Raw genomic sequence first — 23,065 nt, 5'->3', positions numbered from 1 at the left:
GGTCTATTCCCTAAAGACCTAAAAAGAGCATGCTACAGGGACACTGCTACATCGATGTTCATAGCAGCACAATTCACAATAGCAAGACTGTGGAACCAACCTAGATGCCCTTCAATAGACAAATGGATAAAAAAAATGCTGCATTTGTAAGTTCTTTCTTATTCAGTGAGTTCTAACTTATACATGAATGAAGTTATAGAAAAGCTTTTTAAATATTTCAGTTTAGAGAAGTGATAGTAGCCTGTCTGGACCTTTAGAAACAATGAACAATGTTCCTGAAATAACTTTAAAGTCAAAGTGGATTCACTCATGGATATTACTCCTGAGCTTATTTTAATATAGGTAAGTATATGAGGTGTGCATATGTAGATGTTATTTTTTTTCTTCATTACCTCAACCAATGGCCATTAGCAGAATTCTTATTGATTTCTGTGTGAGGACAGAGAGGGTTTCTGGAATTCTGCAAGGGCAGGACCTGATTTGGCACTTGCCCTAAAAATTGCAACATTAGGAAAACTTTTGGAAATAGGAGAATTAAGGATAAAAACAGGATTGTTGGTGTGTTTATATATATTTTTTGATATTTAATAAATTCTTTTAAATTTCCTGTTAATGGAAATATTAAAGTTTCTATATGTGTATGTATACTATTCTAAATACAAACTATTGTTTTAGTATATTTAGTATTTCAAATATATTTTATGTATATGAGTTCATGCACCTGCTCTTTTTGCTTTGCTAACTTGTCACTCCGTTATTCAGTCTCTGAGGATTTCTGCTGAGGTTGCTTTGGTTCCCTTTTGCTTGTCCATTTATCTATTCTTCCCAAATGACAAGAAATATTTGCAAAAACTCTAAAGATTATGTAAAATAAACTTGTTTATTACCTAGTAAATTCTTCATACACTTTATTTACATCGTATAATATGCAAATACCTGTTAGACACCATCAATAAACAAGTTCATCTTGCCAGATGCACAAGATAGCTCATAGTTTCCTGTTTATGAAGAACCTTGTATTGATTAGGTCTAATCCATGTGATATCTACATATGAAATTTCCAAGGGCAACCTTTCCCAAAAAGTGGAGTTCCCAAAAACACGGCTGATAATTAACCCTAGGTGTGCTGAGGTGAACAGTCAAGATCTGCCCATTGAGGCCAATCCAAGTTGCTATGTCACAGAATTGTGAACTACAAAAAAAAATGTATATTGATCTGAGAAACTGTTTTGGATGATTTGCTAAACAGCACAAGTTAGCAGGTAAACTAGTATGCCTTCTGTGTCTACATCTTAATTGGTGACATCACTATCTGTTCTGTTACCTGTCTGGAAATCAAGTTTCATTCTCAATGGTTTCCTTTCCACTCTGTCTTTCATCTAATTAGTCTTCACATCTTTTTCACATTTTTAAATTTAAAATTAATGCTACTGAAATAATTGAATTTTATGAATTTAGAATACATTTATCTTAACATAAACTGGAATTACTGAGCTAAGAATGACTTGTTCATTTTAGAATATGGATTCCCTTTGAGTTCTGTATTCTATTGTCTTTTTCATAACATACAGTATTTATTATTATTATTATTATTAATTATTATTATTACATGAAACTGGTGTATACCAGGCCATGAGCACAGTTGAGGGCCTGTTGTTAGTATTTTCGTTTCATTTATTACCTAGTAAATTCTAAGCCTTCTGAAAGTCTTTTGTAGTTTTTACTTAGGGCTTTATCTTTATTATAAAAATCAGGAATCATATTTATGATTGTTTCAATGAGGTATAAAATATTATTATCTTGATTCCTTGTTAACCTAAAACTGTTTGTACAGCTTGCAAAGAATACTTCTGTTGTAATTAAATCTTGACAATGCCTCTGTCTTATGGCAATGGTTGCCAGCTTTCTGGTCTAGAAATTCTGTTTCCTTTCACAAAGCTACATAATGTCCAAGCAATCTTTGAAGGAATGTAAAATTCAGTTTGTGACAATTAGAATACATGGAAGAAAAACTGTTAAATGTTTGGCATTACAAATTTGTAAGAGTGGGGTCTTATCTAAACACACCTATCATAAATGTCTTGTACAAGAAACATTTTAAAATACCATCAACATTTTCTGTTCACTTATTCTTTGCTACTTCGCTCAAAACAACATGCCCTTTCCAAAGTAATAATAGAAACAAATGAAAACCAAGCTTATGCCCAGCCGCCTCTTAATGTAGGTTTTGGTATAGATTATGTGTCCTATAAAACATGTTTAATGTTGACCTTATTAAAATGACTCCTATTAATTATCATGCTATATGTGTATTTTCATTTGAATTTACAGAGCCTCATTCACAGTAAGTGTTCAAAAATATTGTTAGAATAATGAAAAGTAACAAACATTTGTTATTTCTTCATTTAAATTTCTTTCCTATCTTTGTTTTTCTTTTGTCAACAGTAAAAATAAGTCCTACTGTAAAAATAAATCCTCACAAAAATGAGAGAAATAAGTAGTTTCATAGTCTAGGAAACACATTCTATCTCTTTTGAAAGTTTTTTCCTCTTAAATTACTGCATTCTTTAAAGGAAAAAAAAACTTACATACAATCTATGCAAGATTTTAAAATATAGAATTTGGATATAGGTCATTAAATACCCAAATCTTACAAAATCAATGGACAGTTCCCTGGATCAGCAAAACAGAGTAGGGGAGAGGGAGTGATGGATGAGGATAGCCACATTTATTTAATCAGATTTTATTCTTCAGAAAGTACATTTAAAATTCAACTGAACAAGAAGAATGAAATTCAGTAAAAACAAATACTAAATTTACACTTTAAATATTTTTTTCTTGAATTTTTTAAATCAGTACTGGGTATAATATATGATAATCTGCAAATGGATATTAGGCAATTTCTCTGTTCAGATGACTAAAAATAGTAATAAATGGTTTTCCTAATTTAGATATTTACAGTTTTTATTTACAACTTGAAATAACTAGCATATTCTAGGATTAGATTTATATGTTTAGATAAATGCTGTTATGTAACAAGAACAGGGATTATAAAGGTTTGGTTAAATGAAGTAGCAAATGAACAATATAAGCTGTAAGAAATGGCTTAAGAGTCAATTCAAACTACTGATGATCACTATTTGTGGATAAGAGTGTACCCTATGTTCTCACCAACTCTTCTGCTTCTCATTTGGCAAGCATCCAAATTTCTGCTGTGTTAACATTTGCTCCTGGGAGGACATGAAGGAAAAAAGGTCCATAAGGTTCCTATTGGCCTAGACAGTAGAAACATCTGCTGGATTCAGGAGCAGCTTGCTGGCCCAAGTCTGCAGGGAGAGTTGATGCTTATCAACCCTGCCACATGAGTCAATATTTCCTGTGCCCTGGGGCTATGCAAGCTAATTCAAGAAAAATGAAGGAAGTGCATTGCATGTCAAAATTCTCTCATTAAATAAGCATCATATATATATTTAAAGCAGCTATCATGGCATTATAAATCATTAGTTTAATGCTAATGCAGTGCAAATTCTAACAAATACAAGTTTATTTTCTTACCATTAGTCAAAACCTTTTGCATTTTATGCATTTAGAAATTTTCTGTGAGAGATTTGAACCTAAATCATGAAGGGTTGGCTTTTTGTTGATCTCTGGTAAGGAAATGTTGTAAAAAAGAATATGTACTACCTTCTTTTTTAAGGTAATTTTTGTAGTCTACTTTAAGATTAATAGTCAATGATTTCAATAGTGGGATCTGGGATTATAGCTCCAAACATAAGTTTATTGAACGATTACTAGATTACTAAATATAATTACTGATTTTTAATGTACACACACACACACTCACAAAATTTGTCATTTCAAGAGTAGTTACATTTAAAATATCTTATTCCTTTGTTGCTGTGAATAAGCTAAACACTTGCAAATTTTGCAACTGTCCTCTGAATCCTTGATTTATTATATCCACTGCCCTGAATTTGAAAATTTGTAACTTCTAAGGGTGCATTAACATTTTGGAAAAATATCTTGAAAAATATAGGATCTACATTTTTAAAAATTATAAAAAATTATAAATAAAGTATAACTACAAAACAATAGGACTAATTTTCTATTAGAATTTCTTTCAGAGAAGAATTTGGTATTGATAATATTTGGAATTATAATAACATATTCTCCCCATGCACTGATTTGAAAAACACAATACTAAGTACATATCTAAATTTGAGCAATGAATGTCAGCAATTGTTAATATGTCAGTGTACTTTTTGAAAGAATGAGACAGATCTAAGTTCTATCTATCTATCATCTATCTCTCTATCATGTATCATGTATCTGTCTGCACTAGCACACATCTTTGCTTTCAGATTTGTCAAGGCATGTAAGGCTTTAGGACCCTGAGATAAAAATCTGTGGCACAATTTTATGTAAAATCATGAACTATATCATAATTTATTTAGTTGCAATCTGATAGAAAAAATGAACAAGACAAATAAGAACAGTTTCGAACATGTATAATTTCGAACTAATTTGCTGATGTTGGAACAGCTTGTACCTCAGCAAGTAGACTATGCAGAGATGTTACAGTCTTATCATTCTGAAAATATAGTAGCAGTGCCCACTATGCTAGAGTAGTAACACTATTTTTTCGGGGGGAGGGAGGTTCAGGGGATTGAATTCAGGGGCACTCAACTACTGAACCACATCCCCACCTCTATTTTGTATTTTATTTAGAGACAGGGTCTCACTGAGACCTGCTTTTGCTGAGGCTGGCTGTGAACTCACCATCCTTTGGCCTCAGCCTCCCTAGCCCCTGAGATTTCAGGCTTGTACCACTGTGCCCAGCAGTAATACAATTCTTGGTTTCATATATCCAACAATGTCCACAGAACACAACCATATATGTTTTACACCAAGTTAACACAAAGGTAATAATCCAGCTGATGTGAAATGGATGTCCATAGCCAACAGGTTAATTTCCTGAAATGTTTCAGAATGTGTGTAGTCATTTTTTACCATATTGACGAGGTCAATATGGGCTACATTTACCCAGGGAGGCCTCTAGTTTGGTGGTCCCTTTGGCTCTTATGCCTTGCTTGTCACACAGCCTTGTCTGGATGTTTTCCATGCACATTGACATGTAGTCAATCCTGAAAATTAATTTTTCCATTACCAATCTTCAATGGCATATAGATGCTTAGTCCAGTACAAAGCAATCTCCCTCTAGTTCTCTCTTTTTATTCTGTGTACATTGGGATTTCCTTGAATTGCAAAGATGATTCAATCAAGAGACTGCTTTGTGGGAGTGCTAGAGATGAGAAGAAAGGTCAGGAATCCGTTGTTGACACTTCCAACATTGTAGTTTGGAAAATGTTGGCCTTGCTACAAATGTGTCTTTTTGTGTGGTTTTCATTTTGAAACACTGTTTATAACAAGATTTCTAATATTTAAGTCAGAAGAGATTTTTTTTTTTCAAATTCCACCTCAATTTTTGTTGATTTTTATTTTAATAATTCCCATTAAAAACATTATTATTATTTTCCAAGCAGAAGATTAAAAGGGAGTAACCCCCGCCCAAAAGGATGTGAGAAGATAGTATTAATTCCTTTTTTTCCCTTATCAGAAGTATAATTCTTTGAGCTGATTTATCTACACGAATCTATACAAAGTATCAAGTTTCATTTTAAAATTTTCCCACAGCAGTTTCCACTTGCTCTAGTAGGGGAATGTTCCCCTAGATCTAATGTGGCACTACAAAGGGCTCAAACATCAAAGCATGTAAACATGGACAAGATGGGTGAAATCAACATTAATGAAATCTTTGTGCATTCAGAAATGATCAAACAGTGAAAAACACATCCTATTAACCACTGTGTTATTACATTTTTTTTTTCAAAAGGGAACTTGCTCCTTAGGGAATATTCCAAGTTGATTCATATGTTACTACATATTGATCTACACTTAAATAATTAAGGTGCTATCATTTGAACACAATGTTCATGTGTTCAAAACTGTGTGCCCACTATGTCTAAGGAAATATCTTATACCTATCAGAGAATGAAAATGAAAGTGCATTTCTGACTGTGCCATTGAGAACTTTAAATGTCATCTTGTATTCATATCACCAATGGATGCCTTAAGAATAACAATTCTGTAATTGGTAAACATTTCTATACACGTCAAAGAAGGAGTTGTATTTATAAGTTTATGTAATACACTCTTACACAGGGAAAATATCTCAAAAGTTTTTACTCTCTCATATTTTAAATCTTTGGAAATGAACAATTTATTTGAAAGCATACCACTATTATCCACTTAGGAAAATATATCTATGAAAAAGAAAACTCTTATAAATGTAATGTTTATATCCATAGTAGTTTACCAAAAAAAATTCTTTTCTCCAAAATTACACTGCAGTTTTAAAAATAAGCAATAAATCCACCATTATAAATAACAAGAAACTTACAAAACCAATGATATTTAAAAGTCAGGAGTCTATGGACATATGGTTGATGATCCTATTTGAGAACAAGCTCAAGTCAATAAGGCTCCATTTACCAGAAAGTTAGCTATATATAGTATAAAATTTTAAAACCCCAAGGGATTTGTAATTTTTATAATAAATAATCCCAGTGAATTCTTTGTTTTCTCATTTAAGATTTTTTTAGGGGGGGTTCTAGGAATTGAAAGGTGCTTTTCTACTAAGCCACAACCCCCAGAATTTTTTAATTTTTATTTTGAGACAGCATTTCACAAAGTTGTTCAGGGCCTTGCTAAATTGCTTAATCTGTCTTCAAATTTGAGATCCTCCTGCCTCAGCTTCCCAAATCAGTGGGATAATAACCATGCACCACCATTCCAAGTCCTCAGCAGTATTCTTGATAGTAAACATAACTTCACAATGATACATGTACAAGATTAAAACTTCTTTATTTACAGATAATGATTGATTAATAAAACAATGTTTTCTGAGACAGTGAACTGAGACATATCACTTCTTTCAATAGCTTGCCATTGCATTAAAGGGATGGCAGGAAGAAAAATGTATGCTTCCTATAACTTATGATCTGGCTCTGATCTTTTCTACCTTATCGGTACCATTTTCATTTGTCTCTCATCTTTCATGCTTCAGTCTCTTGACCTCCCCGACTCGCTCCACACCATCTTCTTCCACAGCCAACCTCTTTTCTGCTCTGGCTAAGGAATTTAACATCAGCTAATTTATTTTTCAGGGTACTGAGCTGGTTTCTTCCTTGTCTCTGGACTACTTTGAAATGTATGGCTTTCTCTGGTTGTTTATATTTCACTTGAAATTTTACTACCTTCTTAACCAGGTCTTTTCTTATTTGTGTTTCCTTATTTTTACTGACTCATTTTCAGCTCTGAGTGGGCAAGAATCATTTTAATCTTACCCACAGTTATATCCCAAGTTTCTACTATGAGAAGCATATTCTGAGCATCAATTATATGTGTGTTAAAATGATTAAAGGCATCAAAGTATGATTTATAAACAAAACCCATTAAAAATATAAAAATTGTCTCTGAAATTATTACATTATATTTATAGTTCAAATGTCTAATATGAATTGAAATTATTTATTATTAAAAGGTAGTTTACATTCATATTATTTCAAAATGTATCACACTCCATATTTGAAGAGGCTGAATCTAAAGAGCATCTAAGTTGCTATTTTCCATGACTAACTATATTCAATATACCAATGCAATCATTTTGATTTTCTGCAGAGAATAATAAAGTAAAATAATATTAATGAACAGGCAATTCAGATAATAGTCAACATAATTTTATGTTTGTGGAGTATTTATTATATATGACACAATTCAAAGGAAAAAGTGATTCCAAAATGTATGAAAAATTCAAAGGAATAATAAATCAGGCAATGATTAATTTTAATTATTATAATTTGATTTCATTTAGAATAAGAGAAAATCAGCATAAAAACCAGATTGAAATTCTTGTATATTTTCTATTTTTAACTCCCCTCTTAATCTTGATTTTATTTTGCTAGCAATATTTTATATTTTTGAACATTCTAAAAACTTGTTTATTTGAAATTAGGATTTTAATGATACTGCTTATACTATTTAATTTAGTTTGCTCTTAGATGTGTTTTAGGGATTTTAATTTCCATTGAGGTCATTCAATATGTAGACTATGTTAGCTATATGAACTTTCTAGGACTTCTTGGATGAGACAAATATATATGTATAACTTTTCCCCCTTTTAAATTTTGATTGAATTTTTCCCAGGAACTTCAATTTTAAACAATTACATCCCACCCAGTCAATTTTTTTTTTGTCTCCTGAAGATTGATTATTGTACACTCAGCACTACATCCCTCACCCTGTCTTCAGAAGAGTCCTACCATCTGTGTGTTCCTTTCCAGAATATTTCCTCCAGGTTGACATCTCAATTTAAAATTTAGTTACGTGATTGAGCTTCACTGTGAACCAGACTGTGATTGTGGTCATAAATTTCTTTTCACTGGAAGGATGCCTCTCAAGTGTTCATCAGTTAGCGAGAAAAGCTAGTCAGTTCTAGGTCTTGCTCATTCATCCTGCAAACAATATTCTAGAAAGACAAAATGACTTTATGCACACATGATAATTACCATGTGAGTTTGTTTTGAAGTAACAGAATTTTACAATTCCCTTATTCTTGTATATTGTCTTGAGAGACATATAATTGTTATTTTATTTTTAAATTACTTCCTTTGATTTCGATTCTAATATACTTTGGATTCTAATATACTTTGATTTGGTTTTTAATATACTTGAAGGTATATTTGTATGAGAAGCAATGAATTCTGGTGAATATAAATTTGAACAATTCATCAAACTCATTTTTACCTTGAGAAAACAGATATGTTCATTCAATGAACTATTTTTTTGAATATTTGACAAAACAAAACATTTTAGGGAATTAAGTAAATACAAATAAATTAACAAAACAAAATATATTTTGGGGTGTGTGTGTATGTGTTCTGGTATGTGAACCCAAGACCTCATACATGATATTCAAGTGTTTTACCACTGAACTACACTCTTGCCTTTTTCATAAAATTTTTTATTTTGAGACAGAATTTCACTAAGTTGCCTAGACCAACCTAAAACTTGCAAACTTTCTTCCTTAGCTTCTCAAATAGCTTGAATTGAAGAACTATGTCACCACGTTTAACTATTTTAATGTTTTTATATCAAAAGTACATTGTGGCTATTAAACTGGATTAATTGTGTTTATTTTAGATCACTGTTTTTAAGTAAGTTTGTGTTTATTTAGCATATTAGCAAGGTTATTAGCAAAAATAAATAAATAAGCCAAGAATAGAAAGAATTGACTTTGTATATATTCAAGTTTTTAAAAATTTAGGAATTCTTACCATCAAGTAATGTTTTAATACATGCTAAACAATGCAACTATTAGGCAAAAGCATAAAGCAACTATAAAACAAAATGTCCTAGGGTTTTATAAGTATTCTCTGAAAATTAGAATTTTGTAATTTAAGAAAAACAAAAACTTAGTGATATGACTAGGTAATGCAAAATTAATGGCAGAAATTAGAAAAATCTATTTTATGTAGAAATAATAACTGTGCTGGGAATATTATAATAGAGAAGGCTGAGGTATACAATTACACAAAACATTTTTTAAATGGAGGGGAAGTCACTAATGTTATGTTTCACCTACATTACAGATTTCTCCAGGGACAGCACTGATCCTGGTACTCAGGAATTACGTCTCATTATAAATTCTACCAGACACTGCAAATGGCAGCTAGTTTTGATATAATGTTATATAGTTAACTGGGTAACCTGCTCAGTCAACCTGTGTAGATCAACAGGAAACAATGCAATGATTATTCCCTAGGTTCCTGGTCTGCTGAGTGTCCTAGAAAACTATAATCATATTCTGGAAAAGTAAAAGAGAGAAGGACTTTCTACCAGAGAATGATAATTCTTTGGGTCAGGAGCAGTTGGAGCCACTGTAAATCTGAAAGGGCCTTTTGTCATGGATCAGAAGCCAAGGAAGGACCAAGGCCAAGCTTTGGGTACACAAGTACTTCTGTTTCTGAGTTGGTAGCAGGATGGGCTACTCACAATGGCCATAGTGAACACCAGGATTTGGTCTACAGGATTGTAACTACTGATGTTGCCAATTTGGCACTGTCATGCTCTGATATCAGAAAGAGAAAGCCCTTCCAACCTTCCCTGGCCTTGCAAGACCCACTGCCCGCCAGCTTTGTCTCTTCCTTACTTTGGTCTGGCAGTTGCAATGGTACATAGGTCTCCAAAGTGCTTCCTGTCTCTATGGAAACTGGCAAGCAGCACCAGTCTGATGGCTATGCTCCATAGTGGCTGGGCAAAGGGGTGGCACAGAAGGTGGAGACCAGGTGTTGTACTCTAAAAGGCAAGCTGAATCCAGAAAGGATGAAGTAGAATCAAAGAAAAATAAAATTATATGTTATAAGCCTAGGAAAGTTTTACAAGCAAACCTAAAAACTGTAATTCAATGATAGGAAAAAAATAACTAAAGAATTCTAAGTATCTGAAAGAACAGACGGACATTGCAAAAGTGGAAATATTTTGCACTTAGTTACCAGTCAATTTTTCCTTTGATTTTCTTTCTCACATGATAGAGCATTCATTGCTCTTCTCTTGAGAATTGCAAGCCTGCATTAATGACATTAGTGCTTTTCAATCCAATAGGTTTCAGTATGCAATATGTGTTTCAGTCCACACAACTACTGAGCCACAACTTTCACATTAGAAGGTTATTTGTTTAGAATGCTTTCAGTAATTTAGTGGAAGTAATAGCATGCTGTGTGTGCATTTAGGTATATTTTTAGACTCTAATTTAGGCAATAAGAATGATCTTGAACTTTCTAAGATGCAGGTTCTTTGTATAAATACCCCAAACCAGTTGATGGAATGAAAGGGGGGTTGTGGGGAAAGAGACAGAGAACAAAATCCTAAGAATACTTGAAAAGGTTTTTAAGAATAGTAGGAATAGTAGGCTAGCTTTGTACTTCCTTTAAAAAATGTGTTGCCTATTTCTGTCATTTTTTGTTGAATGTTGTATTTAAGAATGATTTAAGAACATATTTTGTATTGACTGATCCATTTGGCCTCTGTGTTTTTCACATACAAGAGAACTGTGATGAGGAGAGTGGTTTGCATTTAAGTGGGGTTCTTGAGAGAACATGTAAAAGTATTTGAAAACATCTCAAACATTAGGTATGCTATTTGATTCAGGTGGCAATATTTCTGTTGAAAGAGATAATTTTGGATATTAAATTGACAGCTTTCACTAAGTATAGATTTTTACACACTCTCATTGGAAAAACAATATCTTTAATTCTTTTCATGTCTTGTTTTTGTTTGTTCCTCTTCACTGTTTTTAAATCTGGCTCTTCTGTTGAGAAAGTTTTGCTCATTTTCAGGAAGAAAAATATAATGAGAGGTCCTAAGTTCCCATTAAATAGCCCATAAAATGTGATCATTTACTCTGAAAAATTACTGACTGTAACTTACTCCTTCTCAGCTGTGCAAAGCCTCAGCCTCTGCCCTTCTGTCTAGATATATCTCAGGTGATTATTGCTCTTAGTAAGGAGGCACTCATGTGCAGTGAGCACTGGTCTACTGTAGTAGCCCCCTTTAATCTTAAGCTCAGGAAGAGAGATGCAGAAAAGCATTGCCATCGCTCATCATCCATTCAAGAGATAGCAAAGCTTGAATGGTATTGTTTGCGGAAGCAGCGTCATACTTTGGGATCAGTGTTAAAACATGCATCTTTAGCTGCCTTCACTCTTTCAAAAGTACTGCAGGTCTCAAAGATCTCTCTTCATGATTTTGCTTTTTGCTCCTTTTTTTCTAATAACACCCCACATTCCAATGTCAAGGTTAGGATGGCCATAAACTTGGATTTGACTTCTGTATGTCTTATGTGACAATGTGTTAAATTCTTAGAGGTCATACAGCAAAGAAATGCATGAAATTTGTGAGGAAAGGATTGTTCTTAAGTAAGATCAACAGGAGACAAGACTCAGTTCACTTGATTTTGAACTTGGTTCCTAATGTTGACAAGGAAAGATTTTAACTATTCTCTCCATAATTATATAACAGATGGAAACAGTGAAGAGATAATGGCAGCTGCTCAGTCTATTTCAAGACAGAGCCAGGAGAGCTATCTTTTCAGGATATTGAATTATTCCTCTTCATTAAAGTGCCTTTCACAGCAATAAATTAGAAAATGATATCTGTATAGCTATAGAAAGTTTTTAAACCACTGGTAATAATAGAAATAAATGTGGCAGCCTAAGAATACTAGCACTACTCTCTACAGAGTGGAAGGTAAATAGAGGCCCATTAGAAAAAATTTATTGAAAGAAAGGTGGGTCAGATGGGGGGGAGGGAGCTAAAAACATGTGCAGCAGCCCCAACAAGAGACATCAATGACATCTTTCAGTGGTGTGCTATAAATATTTTACAACTTGCTCTATGGGGAAGTTTATTGACCTGTAATGTTTGCCAATTTCCATGGTGAAAATACTCCCTCTGTGGTCAATTTCAACCTACCAAACCTATGTCACTGAGCACGAAGTGGGGAGAGCTAGAGTCTCAGGATTTGTGTGAGCCAGCTCTAGCACATCATGGTTTTTCTAGAATTTTAAACATCCTTTCATTTGTTAAAAATAGGTATGTAGGTCTAAATGTATCTTTGAAAATGCTTCTACAAATTATGTTTTTCTTTTATCACAGTTAGGCAATCAGAATTAAATTCAGTTTATTTTCATAACCACTCTGTGATTAAGCAGGTAAGATATGAAAACAAAGTGCAGGAGGAGTTCAAAATACAGTTCGTGTGATTTCTAGCTATGAGACTATGGGAATATAATTTAAGGTCTCTGTGCATTTGTTCCCTAATATCAAGGTAGAGATGATGACAAGCTTGTCATTGCAGATTAAATCATCAATACAGGAAGCACAGTTAGAATTGTAGCTAGTGACCTAGGACATTGTGAACACCCCATTCAAGTTAGCTACATTTCACATATATTTAAAGCTGGCTTAATAATGTTGGAGGAATGAGATAAGATAGGAAAGGGACTATTAAACTGGATACAAAAGAAAAGTAAAATGCTTTTAGAATTGTAGAAATCCATCTACCTAGGAAAGCTTAGGGAGGGATTTTACTTAATATTCAAGAAATATTATTGTATATTATTTTTTCCTCTTTCTGGTATACATATTTGCCATACTTCTATCGTTTCATGTCCCATTTCAGTGCTGAAATAACATTAGGTATCTCTGTTCTTAATTACTATTGGTTATATATTCTTACATACACTTCTTATTTATTTGAAACAGAACTTAAAATATCTTAAGACACTAATATATCTTTAAAGTTCTTAGGATTGACCTTTTTCTGTACTTTTTTTTTTCTCAGTGAAGAATTAGTCTCTACCTCTACCCTTCAATTTATCCATGAACAAATGCAGCTGGCTTGAAATAGTTTTGTCATGCTGCTGTCACAAATTCCCCTATAAAAACCAGTCATTGTTCTAAGAAAACACATTCACTTTAGACAATGAACACCTTTAGTTTACAATACAGTAGGTTGGGTACCATAGCTGATTCAAAGATTAGATGCCTTGTGACTATAATCTTAATTAATGTAGAATTAAGTATGAAAGACAGATCATTATATAGATAATAAGAGGACATAAACAGAAGTGATGAAAAAAACGGGGATCCTTAAAAAATAGCCAGCTTCAGAGATTCCAAAGTGGAAGTTTCATAAATCCCATCATGTGCTACTTTGATAAGAATGACTTCTCTAAAATCTAGGATCAGGATGAGCTCAGTTAGAGTCAAGGTTATTTTAAAAGGAGGTCATGAAACAAGTGGTACCTTTTAGCAATCCTTGCAGATGAAAAACAAGATCAGTACTGTACCAAAGCAGATTGTCTCCTTCCTCCACATCACTATCTCTTCTGAAGTTTCTGATAGTTTTGCAGGTGCCTTAGCAAATTTCTCTTCCTTGAACCATAGTTCCAATGTTGATCCATACAAGACAAATCCTATAGTCCCACAAAATATCTGTATAATAAATGAATTGAGGATGAATTCTTAATTTGATAAAATGTTAATTTTTCTAACTGAAAAAATGAGTAATTTCTTTGGAAAGACTCTCTTAGATTGAATGTCAACCTTGAGCCATCAGGAGTTAAAAGAGAAAAGTAGTAGCTAACTCTGTGCTCTCTGCAGGTTATAACCACAAGTGAAAGGCAATTCAGACCCCAGAGAAGAAGTTCGACTGCCTATAACACAGGCTTTTGAATTGATTTTGGAAACCACATATCCTAAGGGTATTTAGGATTAGTAGATTCTCCACATGAATTTGCTCTCTATTGGGAAAAACTAAATTATTTGACTGCAGGGATTTTAGGCTGCAAGTCCCAGGGAACTGAAGTCATAGTACTTTAAAGTCAGAATCCACTCAGGGAAAAGATGGAGGACACTGTCCTAATCTCCTACCTGGAAGGACAAAGCTCATGTGTGCTGATATATGTAAACTACCTGGCATGTAGAAGACCCTAACAAATACCAGTTTCTTTCCTCAGTAGGCCAGTAAAAAAGGACTGAAATAGTTATCAAAATTAAATTCTCTATAGCATGGATGATTTAAAGGTAGTTAATATTAAAATCCTCTCTTATTTGACTTAAAATTTAAGTTTTGTTGTTAAAAACGATCACTTTTTTTATTGTTGTCTAATTCACATTTAAATAAAATAAAGCTATTATGACACAGCAGTTTTTATGGAAAGTAAGAATAAAAATGTTGAACTTTCAGAACAAACTCCAAATGGTTCATTGACTTTGTTTCACCATGGGAAAAAAAATCACTTAACCTCCCAGTGTCAGTTTACCCATCTGTGAAATGAGAAGGATAATATTTTCTTATGGGGATGTTTTGAAAATTATTTTGCAAATGTAGTGGATGAAATTGTTGCAAGCATCACTGCACTTTTTCCACTTCTTTAAAAAGGCAGACAGCATTATTTATGTACCAGTTGATAGTCAAAATGTCATCTGAGTAGAACTATGTATATTTATTAGCAGTTGTGTGCTTTTTATTACTTAAAGAATCATCCCCAGATTGTTCAATTTATGCATTACATTCATACCAAGGAACCTGAAAAACGTGTCTTAAAACCATATTGAGCTTCATATTTATGAGCTAAACTCTGGTAATTATTCCTTCTTTCTGTCTTAGCTCATGTTTTCTCTGATGCTGTTTTTTGCCTCACCTCACTTCACAAGATTGATAGTTCTCCATGTTTCCCTGCTCGAGGTCACCTCTGAGCTGTCAGCAAAGCACATCCCACTTTGGCTCCGGTTGACTTTAAAGTCAACTATCAAAGAATTTATTCCAGACAAATCCTAACCTCAATTTTAAAACTCCACCCTAAAGATTACAGGGAGACATCCTGGGGAGTTGCCATAGTGACTCTAAGAGGTTGGCATTGAGAAGACAAAGCTCCTGATATCAGATTTTTATTCTTGATAGGCCTAATTATATAACATGGTCATGAACCTCTGTGCTTGTGTCAGTAAGGTCTGGAAAGAAATTTTTCCCTTCAGGCTCTTCTGTCTCTTATGGTGCCAATCAACAGGCTTTTTGGTAATAAGATTTTTTATGCCAATAGCTCCAGCATAACCTCAAGTGGTGCTTGTAGTAATGATAGAATCATTATAAAACAAAAGAAGAAAAGGGAAATATATTTCATGGGTGTGATTAAGTCCTTCTAATGTTCTTGCGTATGTAAATTGTATTTGACTTAATGAATGACATTGCTCACATAATGGTATTTTAACCTGGCTCTAGAAAATAATTTTTACCCATGTTGATCCTCACTATCAGACTTGTCGGAGCTCATCTCCAGATCATAGTGAAGTGAAACTTATCTATAATTTCTTTGCATGCATGAGTTTAGTTTTAACTATTTGAAGTATACTTATTAAATACATTACATGAATTATTTTAATAAATTAGTATAATACTTAGGAAAATGGAAAACTTGAGAACATGGAAATAATACCAAAATTGACAAGGGTAATTTAAGAATATGTATTTTCCTGATTATAAAAGAACTATATATTCACTGGAGAAAAGCAGGTAATTACAAAATGAAATGATAAAGAATATTACCTGAATCTACTGAGTTACAGTAATCACTATATCTATCTCTATATCTATATATATATATAAATATAGAGATAGATATAGATATATATTTTATTCATTCCTTTGACAAAGTCTCTTGCGCATATTGGCCTTGAATTCCCGAGATCAAGGGATCCTCATTTTAATCTCCTGAGTAGCTTGGACTATAAGTGTGTGCCACTATGACTGGCTTTTGTAATAGTTTGATGGATATTCTCCAGGATAAATACTTTAAAGAATATTCACATTGCTTTCTATAACACATTTTGTATTTCTAAAAACAGTTACATCTATTTAAGAAAAAAAACCCTGGTGAAATAGGATTCTTTTATAATTTCCTTTATCAAAAATTGAATCTTAAGTTCTAATATTCATATTTCATAGACTTTATTCAGCATTATAAAACCTATCAGAAAAGTATTTTATGTGTTTCATATGCTCCTTTAGAGAGTTCAATTCATCCAAAATTATTCATTGCCTTATCTTCTGCAATGACCCAATCTAGCACCACAAAATTAATACAAGGCCAGGGAAAATTAATGATTATCATGTTACTGTTTGAATGTAAATCTTTATGTGTGCTTAGGAGAGAAAGAAGTTTTTGGAACATGTAAGGGAGTATAAAGGAGTCATAACAGTACATCAAAAGTGTCATCCTCTGATTAAGGATTTTCAATTATTTTTCTGTCTTTCATAATATATAGATTTGTTGTTATTGTGTTGGTTTAAATTTTATTGAAAGTAAGAAGTGAAGTCCAATGCAGATCTTGGGGAGTTAATCATTTTATAACTTTCATTTAATCAACATTCTCTTTAATCTCCTTTTAGGCAGCCAAGGGCAGTTTCCACTAACACAGAATGTAACGGTTGTTGAAGGCGGAACAGCAATTTTGACCTGCAGGGTTGATCAAAATGATAACACCTCCCTCCAGTGGTCAAATCCAGCTCAACAGACTCTGTACTTTGATGACAAGAAAGGTGAATACATTTTCTTTTACATGTTTTAATCATATTCTGAAATATCCTAATTATAATGAATTTATTTTTCTGAGATGATTCAAATTATTCCTTTTGATTACCAAACTGCTGCTGCTTGTATTTAAACATGTTAAATATTAAATACTTTAGTTTGCAAGTCATAAACACTAAAGATAACCTATGTCAACTTTTTAATAAAATAAACAGTTCTAATTCTGTTTTTAAAATGCTTTTATGACTTATCACCTTCTTTCTATGGACTTTATTTTTTAATTCTTGTAGCTGTCTTGTGTATAGTTTGAATATTTTTTTCTTACTCCTGGTAGTATACAATTATTTTCATTCATTTTAATTTTATATGATTTAAGATCCTATATGATTTTGGACAGTTTAATAATTTTATTTTCATGTATTGGGCCTGAAAGTAAAAATTGTAGAAATTAGTTCCACAGTAAGGTTAAGTCTTTCTGTTTCTAAAATAAGCAAAATTAGGTAATAAACTGTATTTACTTAAAGTCACGTTAGAATTCATTAATTAATTTGAGCTCCTAATTGGATAAAAGATAGATTTTGGTTCAATTTCTTTAGAGTAGTAATGAAACTTACATTTTATAATTCACATAAACAACTAATAATGTGTACCAAGTTTCTAAGCCTTCATCCATTGTTATAACATGGATGAAAAAGGGAGTCTATGATCTGTAATGAAAATATGGAAGGGTTGCTTTAAATAAATTTAAACAACAGATGTTATAAATATTTATTTACATATTATCTGTTTAACATAGTCTTAATAATTTTTTTATTACTCTATGAATAACAGTAAGATAACTTAATTTCATTTTAACTAATAAAACCAAATAAAGTTTAATAAATATGCCCAATCTGTGTAAAATATGTGTTCACTATATTTTGTTCACTAGTATAGCTTTTGCCTTTTATAGTGCTCTAGATTTAAAATAATTTTTTAGTTTTTTAAAATATGTAATATATAAAAAGGCTGATAAGACATTAATTCATTGATTTAACAAATATTTATTGAGTGTCACTTTGTACCAAGCATTAGAGTGAGAGATCAATGTCTCTGCCTTTATAGGGTATATTTTCTTCAAGAAAAAACACAGATAATAAACATGAACCAAACGTATTTTAGAGTTTATTGGTAGAAGACACATGCTATTAAAAAAGAAAGTTAGAAATGAAAAGTGTGTTAATCAGGGTAATTTAAAGAAACACAAACAAAAAGATGGATGAGTAGATGGATAGAAAGAAAAAAAGAAAGAACGCAACAGAGAGAAAGAGAGAGTGTGTGTGAGAGAGAAAGGAAGGAAAGAAAAGAAAAAATTGTTGTCCACCTGGCTCAAGTTGACAGGACAGCTAGCAGGTTGACAAGCTAAGGACCCAAGGAATTGTTTATGTTGCAGTTCAAGTTCAAAGGCAGTCTGGAGGTAGAACTTCCTTTTCCTCAGGGCACCTCAGACTTTCTCTTAAGGTCTCCGACTGATTTAATAAGGTCTACCTACATTATAGGAAGGAATCTGCTTTAATCAAAAGTCTACTCATTTTAATATTAACCTCTTGTAAAAAAATACCTTCAAACCAAAATTGAAAACTGTGTTTTCCAAATATCTGAGTACAGTAGCCCCAACCCCTTTATCTATGAGGAATATGTTCTAAGATACCCAATGAATGCCTGAAAACTTAGAACTTAACTCCATATGCAGAATTCCCTCTATTATCTGTGGTTTTGCCTTCCAAGTTTTCAGTTACTGACACTCAACTACAGGTAACTATTAAGTTATGTAGCACATCATTGTATAGTAAATGGTTATACTATTTAGTTTTTTAATTTGGTTATTTGTACATATTTAGAATAGCATAAAATATATTAATTTAGGTACATTGCTATTGCTATTTTCTGTGCCTGCATTTAATGAAACAATTTTGCTTAGTAGCACTTTTTGAAAGTGTGTATAATTCTATCAATGAAAAATTGTCCCAAGCAATGGCTATGAATTTTTACAACATTAGAATATATTTTCTTGTTGCTCATTCATCCTGCAGGTGTAAATAGCAAATTCTGCTTTTTTGTTGTTGTTGTTTTAACAGTTCCTGTATTACTTTTTAAAGAGATCTTTGAGAGTCATGTTTACAGTGGCATCTACAATTGTGAGGTCAAGTCCTTAGGCACAAAGACAAAATCTATATTAAATGTCCTTGCCTCCTCTTTCAATGATTTTATAAGTTACCTTCTACAGAACATCTAAAGCTAAAACTGAATCTGAGTATTTCAAACTAATGCTTCCTTCCTGTAAAAACAGAGCAGCTTATGCTATTTGCAAAGACTGGGAAATAAGGAGATGCCGTGAATTCTAAGGGATAACTATGGAAGAGAAAAAGCTCATAGTATGTTTGGAATATTTAGGAATATATTCTTCATACTGCCATAAAATGCCAAATGCTTCTGATCATATTAATTCTTGAAGTATGTACTTGCTTTTTTTACATTTTCTTTCACAAATTACAACTTAAGAGTTATGTTGCAAAATGCCAGTCTCTCGATCTGTGTGTGTGTGTGTGTGTGTGTGTGTGTGTGTAGCATAGCATGTTTCTGACACTGGTATTAAACTTTTTTTCACTCTGTTGTGGTTCTAATCATCAATTGTAATAACTTAATGAAAAGTACTAAATGAAAAAAATCCTTTTATTAATGGCATTCTAATATCTATTCCTTCACATGTTGGTGGTTCAGGTCTTACATGATGTCTTAGCTGATGGAAGCTCTGGACAGTGATGTTCATTAAATGCAAGAGTTTAAAAAGTAAAGCATTTTTAAGGAATCCATATCACAATTTCTCCACACCATCTTTTTGTCTGCATTTGCTTGCTTAACTCTCCTCAATCCTAAGGCTTATCTTAAGTAAACAAATATGCCATGCTGTGCCAGAGTCTAAGTGCAGAAGCTAAGCATGGATTTGAGAGTCAAGAGCAACCCATAGCTGTTGTACAAGTGACAGCTGCACGAGAGCAAAACAGAAGGAATGATCATCTAAAAGAGAATTAAGCAGAACACCCTTTCCTAGGAGTTTTTTCAGAGAGGTTAAATGTAAATGACCAGGAACTTTTTCACTGAACATGAGGCACTAGGTGGATTTTTTGGCTAATATGCAACTTATATTGTCATAATTCTGATTCAGGTCAAATAAAGAGGAGAGCAGTAAATTCAGACTTTTGCTTCTTTTTAACACATTTAATGTGATTGGTAGCTTTCCCCATTGACAAATGAAAAAACTGATATCAGAAACCCAAGGCAATTTACCCACACACACTTAGCTAATGCCATGTAGTGAAGGGTTTAGAGTAAAGATACAGCTTACTTGGCCTTAGTTTAAACTGGAACAACTCTGAGAACAAAGGCATTGGAACATCAGTTCACTTTAAGTGGCCATCTCTGACACTGATCTTTGGCAGGTTTTTTTTTTTTTTTTTAATTAAAGAGTAACATTGCTTCAAATCATTGAGGATGTTCATAGAGTGAGATGGAGGGATACATTACAGCAGCTCTGAAGAAAACATTTCATGAAGATGGACATTTTCTATCCTAGCCTGAATAATTCAGTATCCACCTATAGATATTCAGATCTAAGTCAATTACAATTCAATGAAATTTAAGCATTTCATTTCTCAAGCATACAAGCCACATTTCAAGTACTCAATTATCATCTATGGCTAGTAGGTACACTCTGGAAAGCACAGTTCTAGATGCTGATTTACTCTTTAGATGACATATAGACCCAGCCTTGGCTAGAAGAATATATACTTTCTAACCAAGAACCCCCTTGTCCATCACAAAACATACATTGAACATTAAATAATTGTAATTTTGCTGTTAAAATTTTAGAACTTTAATGGGAACATTGAATCATGGTAGATAGGGAGTCATATCTGACTTTTAATCCTGCTTCTAATGCCAACCAGCAGAGTAATAAAAGGCACTCACCCACACCCCACTAAATCAGATGGTTTGGTGATTGGATCAGAACTGCATTTTTAACAACTCCCTGTGCACGCGAAAACCAGAAATCATTAACCTTTGAAGTAGAAATTCAATTAAATTCCATTTAATTTCTGCATAGCTTATGTAGGAAGTCGTTTTCTGTAATACTTAACAACCTGCAAAAGACTAAAATTGAAAGTAAAAATTGAGAGGAAAATTTTGAAGTCCTTTCGGGTCAGAGAAACCTAGAGCTCTCGTAGCGAAGGCAGCATTCACTTGTTATGGTCCTCTTCTCTTTCTCTTTACACAAACCTAAGCCCAGGTATTATAACTAGTATCTAAGCATTTGGAATAGAGTGGGTACAGGGAGACAGAGATTGAGGAGTAGAGGTCATGGAAACAGCACGTGAATGCTGTGTGGTGTTTGGCAGTAGAAATAAAAAGCAATCAATCAGATCATAGTGTCAATTCCTCTGCAGATGTAGAAAAAACAATTGAAGTAGCAAAATCTGATCACTTAATGCTCAGGAAAGAACACTTTAGTTCCTTCCCATTAGTGACAAAAATACTTGCGACAAGCATTTCCAGTAGTGCATATTGTACATGATCAACAGACACACCTCTGTGCTTGTGTTTTTTTTTTGTATAAAAAGGTAAAATATGTTAATTTTTATGATTTTTTCAGTGTTTTTGCTTTTTTGAAATATTGTTTGATTATCCTCAGAAATTTCCCAAAGAAATTAAAATAAAAATCTGTTGAGAGCAAAGACAAAATTGCTGATTTTAATTAGCCAATTATTCTCCTGATAATTTTACATTAATAATGGGTACAATGAGAGAGGAAGAACATGAATAAGATGTCCTAAAACAAGGAGAGATAAAGAGAAGAAAAATGAGATGAATTTCAAATAAAGGTATAAATTCTCCTGGCTCTGTACCAATCAATGCCACCTAATGGTGTCTATCCCCACAACTGGTATCAATCACCTTGACAGGTTGTGAAATATTAAAGATTAGCTGTGTAAAGCAGGTACCAAAGGGGCCAGTATTATGCTTCTTCTATTTTTTTTCAAAAAATTCAGTTATTCTATATGTACACAAGATGTGAAATTAATGATGATAGTTACTATTACACAGTACTCTACACTTATTAAATAATTATCCACATGTTTACTTTTCACTGGATTCTCAACAATATACACAGAAGACCTTTTCATTTTATATATGAAGAAAATGAGAATTACACATTTGAATATCTTAAATACTGACAAAGCAATGAAGAAAATTGAGTTTCCTAGTGACAAGTCTAAAGCACATGCTTGGTATTCTGAAAATGACTTTATTTTATTACCTTTTGTTTTTCTTGATTAGTTTACTCTTCCGGTGGGAACTATAACTACTTTTAAGGCTATACTCCAGTGTCACCTTCTCTTAAGATTGATCTCAACACACCTTAGCTAATATTTCATCTCTAACATATCACAATAATTTTATACATAATAGCAAATTTCCTAGAAACTGCATATGGATTATATGAATGTGAATTGGGTCCCCATGAGGAAATAATTGAGTTAAAGAGAATGAACAGACTATTTACAGAGATACAGTCATAATTAAGTGAACTAGCCAAGATGATACAGCACTCAGGAACTACCCCTTGGGAATGTGAGACAGAGAAGAGGGAGCTACAGCCACCATTGTAGAAGAAGGCTTCTTTCTTGTTAGGAGCTGTAACTGCTTGGGAAGAAGGCAGTGTGTGTAGATAAGTAAACTGGTGTTCTGTTCTCTTGTTAATGCCTTCCGTGGGTTGAGCTCAAATGGAAGCTGTAGATGAAGGGGTGCTGAGT

General features: G+C 32.9%; 1 protein-coding gene across 4 annotated transcripts in view; it reads left to right on the top strand.

The window, feature by feature from the left end:
* The window catches only part of Cadm2 (cell adhesion molecule 2), a 1,008,835-nt gene that overhangs the window by 755,668 nt on the left and 230,102 nt on the right, over positions 1-23,065 (top strand). For all 4 annotated transcript variants that reach the window (XM_015478645.2, XM_015478644.2, XM_015478643.2 and 1 more), the window contains one exon: positions 17,072-17,221. In XM_015478645.2, the coding sequence (XP_015334131.1) occupies positions 17,072-17,221 (150 nt within the window). The remainder of the gene's footprint in view (positions 1-17,071; positions 17,222-23,065) is intronic.

This window comes from Marmota marmota, unplaced genomic scaffold (assembly GCF_001458135.2).
Source record: "Marmota marmota marmota unplaced genomic scaffold, marMar, whole genome shotgun sequence".
Classification (NCBI taxonomy): Eukaryota; Metazoa; Chordata; class Mammalia; order Rodentia; family Sciuridae; genus Marmota; species Marmota marmota.
Note: the sequence above shows the minus strand (reverse complement) of the source record. Positions and strands in the feature narration are given on the sequence as shown.